Source organism: Pelobates fuscus, chromosome 4 (assembly GCF_036172605.1).
Source record: "Pelobates fuscus isolate aPelFus1 chromosome 4, aPelFus1.pri, whole genome shotgun sequence".
Taxonomy (NCBI): domain Eukaryota; kingdom Metazoa; phylum Chordata; class Amphibia; order Anura; family Pelobatidae; genus Pelobates; species Pelobates fuscus.
The window spans coordinates 324,589,080-324,603,194 of record NC_086320.1 but is presented as its reverse complement, the minus strand read 5'-3'; the positions used below and the strand labels follow the sequence as shown (position 1 = coordinate 324,603,194).

The 14,115-nt window shown below is 44.3% G+C and overlaps 1 protein-coding gene across 3 annotated transcripts in view; it reads left to right on the top strand.

Annotated features, from left to right (window-relative positions):
• The window catches only part of SP4 (Sp4 transcription factor), a 44,750-nt gene extending 30,912 nt beyond the window's left edge, over positions 1-13,838 (top strand). For all 3 annotated transcript variants that reach the window (XM_063452387.1, XM_063452388.1, XM_063452386.1), the window contains exons 4-6: positions 7,302-7,515; positions 8,643-8,842; positions 12,350-13,838. In XM_063452387.1, coding sequence (XP_063308457.1) covers positions 7,302-7,515; positions 8,643-8,842; positions 12,350-12,597 — 662 coding nt within the window. In that variant the 3' untranslated portion in view covers positions 12,598-13,838. The remainder of the gene's footprint in view (positions 1-7,301; positions 7,516-8,642; positions 8,843-12,349) is intronic.
• Positions 13,839-14,115: the final 277 nt, after the last annotated feature.

The window sequence follows — 14,115 nt, the reverse complement described above, 5'->3', positions numbered from 1 at the left end:
ACGCTGCATGTTTTACACACGACTAAAACAAATTACAAATACAAACATGTATTTTTATACTTTTTTTTTAATTTTTTTTTTTTTCTTACTAAAACAGACTAAACAGCAATCCCTAAACTAACTCCTGTCACAAAAATCTAATGGAGATTTGGGGGAAGGAAACTGACTGACTAAGACAGACCAAGACACAGATTTTTAAAACAAATTTAACCCGTTAAGGGCAAAAAAAAAAAAAAATACAGACAGTACAAATGCACTGCAGTAACAGATCTGGCAGGGAAGGGGTTAAAAAGGATTTTTTAATTCACTTTAGATACTGTATAAAGCTCTGGAACACTTCTGCTGTAACAAACTATCACGATCTCTGTCTCTCTCGCCTCACAAAACGATACAGAGGAGAGAAGGGGCAGAGATCACTGTCAAAGTGAGTGTTTGTAACACCCACTTTGACAGCAGCCAATTGTGAGCGATCGCGGATCGCTCACACGCCGCAATTGGCTGTTACTATCTGCCTGGGATGTCTGGCAGATAGTTACAGCGTTATACTGGCGGGAGCGATCTTTGATCACTTCCCGCAGCCCGTTTTTCGCTAGGACGGTTCAGGACCGTCAGCGGTCCTGAAGGGGTTAAGCTTTTTATTTTGGGGAATTGAGTAAGTGGTAAACTTAAAAAGAAGATACCTATTTCACCTTGAGGGAGATGTAAATGTGTGCTTTGAGGACCAGGACTTGGACTGTGAATAGTGTAATTATTAGAAGACAGTTAGACGAGGCACATGTAGATGGTGTTTAGTTGGTGAAAACCATACAGTATTTTGATCCCCACAGGGTAGCCTTGATCAAGCTTGATAAAGGCTCCTGTGGGTGTAGAAATGTTTGGTTCTCCAATAAAATCTGCCTAAACATAAAATGTGCCCGGTCTAACTTTCTTCATGATTGATATGTATCATGATTGATATGGAAATTTTGAGGACCGTAGGGCATGGGCACTCCGCCCTAAGCTTTTTTTCTAGTTCTAGGCCTTATCTATGGCTTTCCTAATCCTCGCTGCAATGTACTGGGCCACGTGGTCAGTGGGGACCATTCAGCCGACCTTGGGTTTTTGCAGGGCATCGGGGTCAAACAGGGGTTCCCCCTTCGGGTCGAGCAACCTCCTTGGCACTAATAACTGGCTTTGCAGACATGCTGCGGTCAGGAGATGAGTTCTCAGAGTCAATAGAACCGATCAAATCGGAGTCGTCCGAAACCTCCTCAGAATCCGAACCAGAGTCAGAAGAATCAGTCAGGGCTTTTGCCCTCTTCCATGTCTGCACTGCTTTTGCCCGGCGGGTGGCTCTTTTACATGGGGGCACCATGTCCTCAATAGTAACAGGGCACAACCTGTCCATCTGTAGAGTTTTTGGAGGTCTTTTTGGTAGTCTTACGGCCGCTAGGGACCACTGGCTTATCGTCAGAGGCCTAAGGGAGTGTCAAGCCAGGAGTGTGGCTAGATGCTATGATGGCAGTTGTAATAGAGTGAGTCAAATTGTCCGACATAGCACCCATAGCAGTGTGAAGGGCCTGGGTGACCGATTTGGTCATGGTAGCATCCAGGAGCGAGTTAAACTCCTCCGAGTTCATCTGCTTCAGTGACGCTTCTTCCTCCCCAGACCGGGTGGGGGTTTTTGTAGGTATACGGGGGCAGGCGTTGCTCACTGGTACCAGCAGGGGCAAAAGAAGTATTAAAGGGACTCTATAGTCAACATATAAAAGCAAGAAAGACAGGTCCCCCAGCCTTTCTTCTTGCTTTTATATGAACTTTCATTTATTAAAAATAATTTTCAGAGCGTTTTTATATTAAAAACTTGCCTCCGTTCCAGCGCCGAGCTCCCAGCCATGCCGTGCCCCCTTTTTTGTCAAAATGACGAAATCGCGGGGCCCAATAGGACGCTTCTCAGAGAGAAGCGTCATCGCGATGTGGTGCGCATGTGCGGCTTCGCTCTGCACCAATCGCGTTCTTCATAGAGCGGCATTGACAGCCGCCCTATGAAGAAACTCAGCGCTTTACTGCGCATGTGCGCGGAATGCGCGTTCGCGAGCTGAGCTGTCTGACTGACGGCTCAGCTCGCTTTCTAAAACTAACTAAGTCTGAGCGGTGGGTGGGGGCCCTAAAACTAAAAATAAGGGGGGGACCTACTGTCCCGCCAGCCCCCACCCCTGAGCGGTGGGTGGGGGCCCTAAAACTAACAATAAGGGGGGGACCTATTGTCCCCCCCCCGGCCCCCACCCCTGAGCGGTGGGTGGGGGCCCTAAAACTAACAATAAGGGGGGGACCTACTGTCCCCCCCCGGCCCCCACCCCTGAGCGGTGGGTGGGGGCCCTAAAACTAACAATAAGGGGGGGACCTACTGTCCCCCCCTGGCTCCCACCCCTGAGCGGTGGGTGGGGGCCCTAAAACTAACAATAAGGGGGGGACCTACTGTCCCGCCAGCCCCCACCCCTGAGCGGTGGGTGGGGGCCCTAAAACTAACAATAAGGGGGGGACCTACTGTCCCCCCCCGGCCCCCACCCCTGAGCGGTGGGTGGGGGCCCTAAAACTAACAATAAGGGGGGGACCTACTGTCCCGCCAGCCCCCACCCCTGAGCGGTGGCAGGGGGCCCTAAATACAAAGGGGGGGGGGACCCTAGTTAACCCTTCCCCCCCCCCCCCCCGCCCCAAAAAAAGTTATCTCCCTACCTACCCCCCTCACCCTAAAAATAATGAGGGGGGGACCTTTAACTAAAAACCTGTAAAAAAAAAAAAAAAAAAAATGAGATAAAAACAACTTGCCATTCGATGTTTTCTTTCTTCTAAAATCTTCTTTCTTCAGCCCCAAAAAAGGCCAAATAAAAAGCCATAATAACCGACGCAATGAAAAAAAAAAGAAAAAAAAAACGAGCGCAAAAAAAACAATCCATGTTCACCCATGGAGGGCTCCGCGCAGACTGAGCTTTGCAGGGCGGGGGAAGGCTTATAAAGCCTTGCCACGCCCTGCAATTAGGCTAAGGACACTCTGATTGGCTGGTTTAAGCCAATCAGAGTGCTCTCTGTCATTTTACACAGCGTGGGAAAATTCCAAAGAATTTTCCCACGCTGTGTAAAATGACACAGAGCACTGTTAACTAGGGTCCCACCGCTCAGGGGTGAGGGCCGGGGGGGGGGGTAGTAGGTTCCCCCCTTATTACTAATTTTAGGGCCCCCACCCGCCGCTCAGGGGTGGGGGCCGGGGGGGGGGACAGTACGTCCCCCCCTTATTTTTAATTTTAGGGCCCCCGCCCGCCGCACAGGGGTGGGGGCCGGGGGGGACAGTAGGCCCCCCCCCCTATTGTTAATTTTAGGGCCCCACCCGCCGCTCAGGGGTGGGCAGTAGTTCCCCCCTTATTGTTATTTTTAGGGCCCCCACCCGCCGCACAGGGGTGGGGGCCGGGGGGGGGGTAGTAGGTTCCCCCCTTATTTTTAATTTTAGGGCCCCCACCTGCCGCACAGGGGTGGGGGCCGGGGGGGACGTCCCAACCTTATTTTTAATTTTAGGGCCCACGCCCGCCGCACAGGGGTGGGGGCCGGGGGGGACAGTAGGTCCCCCCCCTTCTTTTTAATTTTAGGGCCCCCGCCCGCCGCACAGGGGTGGGGGCTGGGGGGGACAGTAGGTCCCCCCCTTATTTTTAATTTTAGGGCCCCCACCCGCCGCACAGGGGTGGGGAACGGGGGGGACAGTAGGTCCCCCCCCCTTCTTTTTAATTTTAGGGCCCCCGCCCGCCGCACAGGGGTGGGGGCTGGGGGGGACAGTAGGTCCCCCCCTTATTTTTAATTTTAGGGCCCCCACCTGCCGCACAGGGGTGGGGGCCGGGGGGGGGGACAGTACGCCCCCCCCTTATTTTTAATTTTAGGGCCCCCGCCGCACAGGGGTGGGGGCCGGGGGGGACAGTAGGTCCCCCCCTTATTTTTAATTTTAGGGCCCCCGCCCGCCGCACAGGGGTGGGGGCTGAGGGGGGACAGTAGGTCCCCCCCTTATTTTTAATTTTAGGGCCCCCGCCCGCCGCACAGGGGTGGGTCCCCCCTTATTTTTAATTTTAGGGCCCCCACCCGCCGCACAGGAGAGGGGGAGGACAGTAGGTCCCCCCCCTCATTATCTTCATGGCCCCCACCCACCGCCATGGGGTGGGGGGCCGGGGGGGGAAGGAGAGTAGATCTCACCCCCCCCCCCCCCCCTTCAACCACTATTGTGGCCAGAAAGAGTCCCTGTGGGTTCGGTCTTCAGCTGTCAGCTGAAGCTACTCCCACAGCAGTGCTGACAGCCTCAGCACACAAAGCGCGTTCACAGTGCTTTGTGTGCTGATAGCCCGTCTGAAGTATTCACCCATGCGTGAATACGTCAGACGTGAATGAGGCCTTTTTAGGGCCTCTGAACTCGGAAGTCCCTCTGGTGGCCGTCTGATTGACTGCAACAAGAGGTGTTCCAAGCTTCCAATGTAAACACTGCATTTTCTCAGAAAATACAGTGCTTACAAGAAAAAGGCTGCAGGGAGCTGTAGCACTCACCTGAACAACCTCATTAAGCTGAAGTTGTTCAGGTGACTATAGTGTCCCTTTAACCTCAATATTAAAAGGGGTCTGCATGATGTTAAGTACAGGTGACGTGAACAGACAAAAAAAAGCCAAACTTTTTCCACACTCATGATGGCCGCCACGATGAACAGTCGTGAAATGCGCGAGCGGCAGTTATCGCGGAATAGGCCGCAACCCGCGGGCCTCCAGAGAGACGTGCCCTGGGGTAGTAGGGACAATTATAAACAACCCAAAAGTATGATAGGAGGAAGGGCAGCCGCTGGGGGAGAGGTGGGAAAAACCCTGTAAGGAAGCTGAGAGATGGAGGGGGCCAACCAGAGGGCCCTGGTCAGCACACACAATAGTGGCAGTACATATATAAAGACATAAATTAGTAACAAAATAAACTGGAATAAGGCATGAATAACAGTAACTAGTAGACCAAAAACAGACAAATACAGAGCAAAAAATATCTGACAATTCACCATGACGTCACAACAATAATAGACATTCTTCTGGGTGGCAAAAGCCAAAGCGTTCTCCAATGGCACCACTAGTAAATTGCTTGGAAAGGAGACCCACCCTCGGCCATAGCCTAATCTACATTTCAACAGGTAAATTGATTAAAAAAAACGACGTGGTCTAAATTCAGACATAGCTAACATGATTATTGAGGGACTGATTAACTAATTCAGGCGATGGCAATACATGAAATGCCTAACCTTGGTCATAGTAGATGTAGCCTAAAGGCTAGTCTACTACCATAATTTTTGCACTCTAGAAGCTGAAGACAAACTTCAGGAAGAATATTGTATCCATTAACTTCTCCACTGGGCCTCTTCACATGAAGTAGGCTTGTAACCTTTGGGGGGGCCTTGCAAAATGTGCAAAGATGCTGAAGAGACATTTCTGAATGCAATTCATGTGTAATTAATAACATAAGTATTTGCAGACCTGGTTACAAAGCTGAAAGTCTCGCCTTTGTCCCTTCCATTTTTTTTTCTCTCCCCCACTCAATTTGCATTTTTAGAGATACATTGGAGCTAGAAGAGATAATGAATAAGAATTCAGTCAGCTTGTCCTCCCATGAAAAGTGCTATAGTTTGGCAAAAAAAGTGCATTTAGCATTGGCACTAGGGTGATGTTAGCCACATACATTAGGGTGATGTTAGTCCACCACCACCAATTTGCATAAATTGTTGTGTAAATTTAATGAAGCCTCAGTCCTTGCCAGATAGCTCTATTTCTGAGGGTTTAGAGAGCATATGAGCAATACTAAGGACACAATCTGGGCATCCACACTGTACAAATTCTTGTATGTGTAAAACGTGTTTGATCAAGGGTTTTAGCTTCACTGATGAAGACTAGTGACCTCTCCTCACAGTAAACTATATAATATCCCTTATTAAAAAAAAAAAAAAAAAAGAAAACCTAAGTCAAGATAAGCAAAAGAATGTTATCCTCTGAATTCCAATAGTTTGCAGCAAATCTGCAGATTTTCCACAGAACATGAAATGGTTAAGTTTCTCTTAGACAACCATTGTTCTTTGTTTTCAGTAGCAAGGGTGAGAGGTTTATAACATTGGTGCCCTGGTTACCGAAATATTAAATGTTAAAATTAACAAGATGGTTAAAAAACTAAAAACTGGTCGAAATCGCACATTTTGCACCCCTATAACTTTGTAAAGCAAATTTGCATAGGTTTATACTTAAGGTGGCCTTTCTGGTATGTCAAATTAAAAAAATAAGTGCCTCTTCACTGGTTGATTTTATATGGATTGACAAATGTAGTTCAGAAAATGCAAGTACTTTATGGGAAAATAAATGTGCATGATTCCGCTCTGCAGCAGCAGTGCAGACTGTATAAGTTTTCAAAGTAGTTTTCATGGATGAACCTAAAATACGACGTACACAGCCTTGTATCCATGGATAGAATTTGCTTTGCTGCATTGATTGTTCAATTAGGTTTTGACTAAAGTGGAGAGATGAAAGGGAGAGTTCTTGTTATGGTACTTTGTGTGTGCAATTAGAGTAAGGTCTGTCTTTATATTTTGAAGCCAATTGCTACAGCAAATAATGCATTATCTTATAGAATTATTCTGAACTGATGGCTCTAAAACTTGTAAAGAACAAACAAAAGTTAGTAATTTTTAATGTTCTTATGTTGGCACAATATTTATTGGCACTGTTAGATTGTTGTGGAGGTGAAAAGGTTTATGCAAATAAATCGGCAATTCAAGGATGAGCACTACATTTTGCTTTTGGGGGGAGGGCGGTGTTTTGTCTTGGATTTTTTTTTTTTATCTAGTAGCACTGTCTAGAAAATAGAAAATGTTCAGTACAGGACACTCTTAGCACCTGCACGTCTTATGTTCCGTGAATAGATTATAGTGTAATGAGATCAAACTGTCAATGGAATCACAAGTCAGTCAGCAGAAACTTTAAAACCAGGGATTTACAGGAAAATCAAATGTCTGCTTTTGCGTGTTTTTTTATTGCAATATCTACAAAGTGCATTAAAAATTTTCCTTTTTGAACAACATTGGTAATGCCTTTAATGTGACTGTATCACATGTAAGTAGAGATAAAGACTTGCCTTAAGAACCTTTTAGTGACAGTGGTACATTGCAACAGAGAGAATTTAGTATATTCTGGTCCCTAAAGTGTTCGAGAACACCACTTGCACCTGAAAAATGTCTAAATTATTTAAGATGTTCAACTTAACTACTGCTTTGCAGGTCAGCAGCAAGGAGCGGATGGGGTGAAGGTACAGCAAGCTACAATAGCTCCTGTTACAGTAGCAGTTGGAGGCATTGGTGCTGTCAGTCCTGACCAAATAACACAAGTGCAGCTTCAGCAATCTCAACCATCTTCTGACCAGGAGGTACAGACTGGCAAGAGGCTAAGAAGGGTGGCATGTTCTTGTCCTAATTGCAGGGAAGGTGAAGGAAGGTAAGTAAATATAGTCATGTTTTCTTGTAGAAAATTTTGAAGGTAAAAAAAATCTCATGCTTCCCAACTTTCATCTCTTTATGGCCGTTGTTCATTTTAAGACTTTGTCCGATTCGCTTTATCAGTTTGTGGGGGAAACTTTGGCAAATATTGTGCCTTCTTCACAGTATGAAATACATGTGTGCCATTAATTGAGCAATAGCACGTTAATTAAAACCAAAACTGCATCTCAGATTGAAGTCAAGTAGATATTAACTATTAATGGTTAATTTAAAGGACCACTATAGGCACCCAGACCACTTCAGCTTAATGAAGTGGTCTGGGTGCCAGGTCCAGCTAGGATTAACCCTTTTTTCTATAAACATAGCAGTTTCAGAGATTAGGGTTAATCCAGCCTCTAGTGGCTGTCTCATTGACATGCGCATTTAGCCGAGGAGGAGAAGGAGAGTCCCCCGCACGGCGCTGGAGAAAGATGTAAGTATAACACCTTCCACCCCCTAGAGCCTGGCGGGAGGGGGGCCCTGAGGGTGGGGGCACCCTCAGGGCACTATAGTGCCAGGAAAACGAGTATGGTTTCCTGGCACTATAGTGGTCCTTTCACTGCATAACCATGTTCAGCACATACAATCATCCGCTGTATATTGCATCAAAAGTAAGACTTCTACATTTATCGGTCAGGTTTGATTTTTAATGTTGATTTAAACCTGTAGAGGTGAATGTGAATCATATTGCAATTCACAATATTGTCTAACATCACTGGTAATACATTAAAACAACCATGTAAAGAAACAGCCTCGCTAACTAGGAGAAATACTACTTGTAGAACAATGCTAAACACTGTCTGCACGTCTGTTAGAATTTACAGACTACTCTATAGTGCTTTGGACTGATAGTTAATGTGTAATCTCCAGACACCACTCCATTGTTGTTGCCGATAGCTTTTCTTTATAGACCTTTGCTTCAGACTTACTGCTTATGTATTTGCTGCTGGTTATTCTTTGCCACTATTGTGCACTGTCAAAACTAAACCCGTTATCTTGTATTCTTTTGCAACTCTTACAAAACAAATTAGAGTGCTGTAAAATTTCGTTTTTATGTTTACTTTTTGTTTTCTGTTTTCACTTTAGAGGGAGCAGTGAACCTGGGAAAAAGAAGCAACATGTCTGCCATATTGAGGGTTGTGGAAAGGTCTATGGGAAGACCTCTCACCTCCGTGCTCACCTTCGTTGGCACACCGGCGAAAGACCCTTTGTGTGCAACTGGATATTTTGTGGCAAGCGATTTACTAGGAGTGATGAATTACAGAGGCACAGAAGAACTCACACAGGTACATCTTTCATTCTTTTATTTATACATAGCTAGGGTTTCTTTGTGGAGTACTGCACTATCCCACCTTCATATGCAGATATGTTTCTGCTGTCCTGTGTGCACAAATCTCTCTAGTTCACTCATTCACTATCCTTTCATTATTCATTCAACTTCACAAACTCGTTTTTTCTTTTCTTTATCATTTTCAATTACTTCCTGTTCTCTATTCCACATTAACTCTAATATTTCTGTTGTTTGTTTCATGTGTCCATTTTATTTTTTACCCTTAATACACCATATTTCCATATTATTTTTAGTCGCCCCTATGCTTCTCCCTCCCTGCGCCCTTCCCTCCCCCCCCCCCCCCCCCCAATCTTTCTTGTCTCTACTCCATTTTTAGCCTGTGTGTTCATCTTTCTCCACTCCAGTGTATAGTGTTCAGATGTCTTGGGGCTCTTACTTCTCCATTTAGTTTAATTTCACACACCTACTTTATCTCTGTTATCTGATTTCACCTGATTTCATATCTATAGGCCTTACTTTTATTCATTTTGCCTTTTCATTTTAACACTTTCTGCGATTGTTAAGAAATTAAGCTTTATCAAAGTGTTAAAAAGTGCTGGAAAAAATCCCTTTTATGAAGTATAGTAATATACATGAGTTGTATTTTTCCTATGACAATTTTAGCAACAGTACATGCACATAAGCTGATTGCCTCACCCATGGAAACAAATAAAAAGCAGAGGATTCTCTGAAGATTTATATGGGAAAATCAGCTAATAAGGCGTTATCTATATACCGTATTTATCGGCGTATAACACGCCCCGGCGTATAACACGCACCTCATTTTCAGAAGGAAATTCCAGGAAATTTCCACCCCTCCCATAGTATTTCCCCCCCCTCATCCCATAGTGTCCCCCCCCCCTTTCCATAGTATTCTCCACCCCCTCCCATAGTATTCTCACCCCCTCCCATAGTATTCTCACCCCCTCCCATAGTATTCTCACCCCCTCCCATAGTATTCCCACCCCCTCCCATAGTATTCCCACCCCCTCCCATAGTATTCTCCCCCCCTCCCATAGTATTCTCCCCCCCTCCTATAGTATTCTCTCCCCCTCCCATAGTATTCTCCCCCCCTCATCCCATAGTATTCTCCCCCCCTCATCCCATAGTGTTCCCCCTCTCATCCCATAGTGTCCCCCCCTCCCATAGTATTCTCCCCCCCTCCCATAGTATTCTCCCCCCTCCCATAGTATTCTCCCCCCTCCCATAGTGTTCCCCCCTCCCATAGTGTTCCCCCCATCCCATAGTGTTCCCCCCCCTTCCATAGTATTCTTCCCCCCCCCCTCCCATAGTGTCCCCCCTTTCCATAGTATTCTTGCCCCCCTCCCATAGTATTCTCCACCCCCCATAGTGTGCCCTAGTGCACTTTCCCTCTTGTCCCATATTTACTTACCTGTCTTGAAGCGTGGGCCGGCTTCACAGCGCGCACCGCGGTACTGGAACTTAAATTTCAGGTTCCGGTTTCTGGCGGGACTGAAAGGAAGTGTGCACACAATAGTGTGCACCCTTCCTTTCACTCCCGCCGGAAACCGGAACCTGAAATTTAAGTTCCAGTACCGCGGTGCGCGCTGAACACCGGCCCACGCTTCAAGACAGGTAAGTAAATATGGGATATCGGCGTATAACACGCACCCGTGATTTCCCCCCTATTTTCAGGGAGAAAAAGTGTGTGTTATACGCCGATAAATACGGTAATTAAAAAGAGGATGCTTAAAGGGAAACTATAGTCACCAGAACAACTACAGCTTATTGTATTTGTTTTGGTGAATATAATCATTCCCTTCTGGCTTTTTTTCAGTAAACTCTGTCTTTTCAGAGAAAGGGCAGTGTCATTACAGCCTAGGGATACCTCCACTGGCCACTCCTTCACTGGCAGTGCTGCACAGTGTGCATTCAGTGTCTCCACCCTCTGCATGGAGACGCTGAACTTTCCTTATAGAGCTGCATTGATTCAATGCATCTCTACGAGGAGATGCTGATTGGCCAGGACTGTGTTTGACTTTTGCTGGCTCTGCCCCTGATCTGCCTCCTTGACACTCTCAGTCAATCCTTTGGGGTAGCATTGTGATTGGCTCAGACCACCACTTCTGATGATGTCAGCCAAGCAGGCAGATCCGGGTAGAGCCAGCAGCAGCAGACTGGAATAAAAGTAAGATTTTACTATATTTTAGGAGTCGGGGTGGGGGAGGCAGAGGGACCAGATGGTGGTTTTTAACACTATAGGGTCAGGAATATGCTTGTGTTCCTGACGAAGTAGTGTTCCTTTAATCGACGCAGGAGAATCTCTTAATGTTTTGGTTTTTTAACTAAAGAATAATGGGAAATTAGGTAGTATCTTGGGGGTCTATCTGTGACAACACAGCAGATTGCTATTCAAAATTGAATATGTGGAAGTGCCCTGTTTATACATTTTATGCAACAGACTGCAGTATTCATCTGCACAGACAAATAATACACTTGACACTGAAAATGAAAGTTTAACGGAACCGCTGGCACCCCGACCGGGTACCCTCCGCTGACGGATGTGCCTAGTGCTTTCCGAGGTCTCCAAGCACTCTGCCTGACACCATAACCACTGCAGACCCCACGAACCGCCGCAGCTTGGTTGGGGTCTCACCGACTCCACCCACTCTGGACCCAAGACCAGGGTCCAGCTTCCAGTAGGTGGACCTCTCCGAATTCCAGAGAGCAGGAACAGGAACAAGCTATTAGCAGAGCTCAGCGATTATACCCTGGGGAGTACAGTGATTATAGCAATCCCCAGAGTGTAGTTCTCCAATCCCCCAAACATGAGCCGAAACTTCATGAAGGTACAAGATGATCTGAGGTGCTGGCACACCCAGTCTGCTTTTTATTACAATCTTTGCCAATACAGGACTGCCTACAGGGAGGTATAAAACAACCAATAACATTTATCACATAGAACCTACACATTTACAATTTACCGAACACATAATAGCATACATAATATTGAAGACAGCCTGAATGCAATCTGCTACACAGTCTTAAAGGGACATTGTTCCTAAAAGTCATATGTCCACGGATGTTTTTTTAAAGGGCCAGCAGCAGCACCATACCAATCCAATATGCCCAAATGTTGCACCTGAAGGGCCAAATCTCCCAGGGACCATCGTCAACAGGTAAGAGGCTGGCAATCAGGCTCCTCCAACAGCCAGGGGTAAAGGGCAGCTTGTCACCAATAAACCCAGTGACAAAAGGCATTTCGTCACAGAAAGCTATTGCATAACCACAATCTTTTTGGTGGCAGTTTGAGCACCTGGTACAGAACTTTTATTTGTTTTTTTGTTTTTCTCTTTGCCTTTTAATTACATGGTTTCTTATGTGATACATGTAATGAAGAAGAAATAAAATATAGATTGCCGAATTAAAATTATTTGTGCTGTTGTAATGAATTACATTGTATTCTGTTTTTTTTTTTTTTTGTTTGTTTGTTTTTTTTTAGGTGAGAAGAGATTTGAATGTCCAGAATGCTCAAAGAGATTTATGAGGAGTGACCATCTTTCCAAGCATGTTAAAACCCATCAGAACAAGAAGGGAGGTGGCACTGCCCTGGCCATCGTAACTTCGGGAGACCTGGATTCGTCTGTCACAGGAGTCCTTGGTTCACCAAGAATTGTCACAGTTGCCGCCATCTCTCAAGATTCCAACCCAGCAACTCCAAATGTTTCAACAAACATTGATGAATTCTGAAATACTTTTCGATAGAGACTCATGCTGCTGCACTTGACGTATGTAATTAGCAGGATCGTGATATGGTGTGTAGAGTGGATTACAGGGGAGATATCATGTTTTAAATTTTTTTACTATTACAAAATAAAGAAAGGGGTTGGCATGAATCTGTGAACAATATCCATTGTTTTTCTATCATTAGGTAATATATTTAAAAGGCAAATATTTTATCTGTATCTTGTATATTCTACATTTTGTAACACTGATTAGCTTCCACTATGTTTAAACTTTTTCTCATTCCTTTCTTGCAACATCAAGACGCTAATGTTTTAAACCACATCACAAGAAGTGCATCATTGGCTTCGGACCACAAATACTGCAAACTCCTGATTTGTAAAAAGGCCTTACAGTTGAATCATATTTGTCGAAAATGCTATGAGTCTGCAATCATCTTTGCAAAGAAATGATTTTTTTATATGGAGACATAATTTAAAATATAACATTTGGATAGTTTAAGGAAGTTATTTATATAAATAAAATGCAGGGTACATTGAATTGCATACATTGAATTTCCACTGGGCCCCTTCTGTACTCATGGATGTAAAGGCATGTAAATATGGGTAAATCATAGCTCTCTCCTTGAATTTCTCTGTGTGAAATGAATATTTGAAAGTGTAACATGTTTAAAGGGCGGCAGTCGGTTAAATCCACATTCCATTGAGTGAGTTTTGATTTTAAATTATTATTTTTATTTTTATTTTGTATCTCCTATCTTGGGTAAATCTAATGTTTATCCACTCTATATTTAGAATTTAGAGAATTGTAGGATTTGGATTTAATATTGAGTAATGCACTAAATAAGGGATTCCCAAACCTGTCTTTAGTACCACTATTAAACCAGATTATAACCATGAGGACAAGTCATTTAAATCTTTAGAGTGTCTATGTAAACAAAGAGCAAACAGCATCATGAGGCAGAGTGTGTGTGTATACAGTATATACATATTTAAAGATATATACATTTTTAAACAGAGTTGTCCATTTTCTAATGTGCTGCATTATTTCCTGCTGTTGTGCATTTTGATATTTTGCTTAGCTTTGGTTGTATTACTTTTAGCATTCTATAACAAATGATAGTTATGAAATACTTATTTTTGCTCCATATTAGTTGAATTTCAAAGTTTTTTCAATATTCAAAATATACATAATTATTTTATCAACTGGTGTTACAGAAAAAGACTTGGTAAATCTACAGACTAGATGTACAGGGAGTGCAGAATTATTAGGCAAGTTGTATTTTTGAGGATTAATTTTATTATTGAACAACAACCATGTTCTCAATGAACCCAAAAAACTCATTAATATCAAAGCTGAATATTTTTGGAAGGAGTTTTTAGTTTGTTTTTAGTTATAGCTATTTTAGGGGGATATCTGTGTGTGCAGGTGACTATTACTGTGCATAATTATTAGGCAACTTAACAAAAAACAAATATATACCCATTTCAATTATTTATTTTTACCAGTGAAACCAATATAACA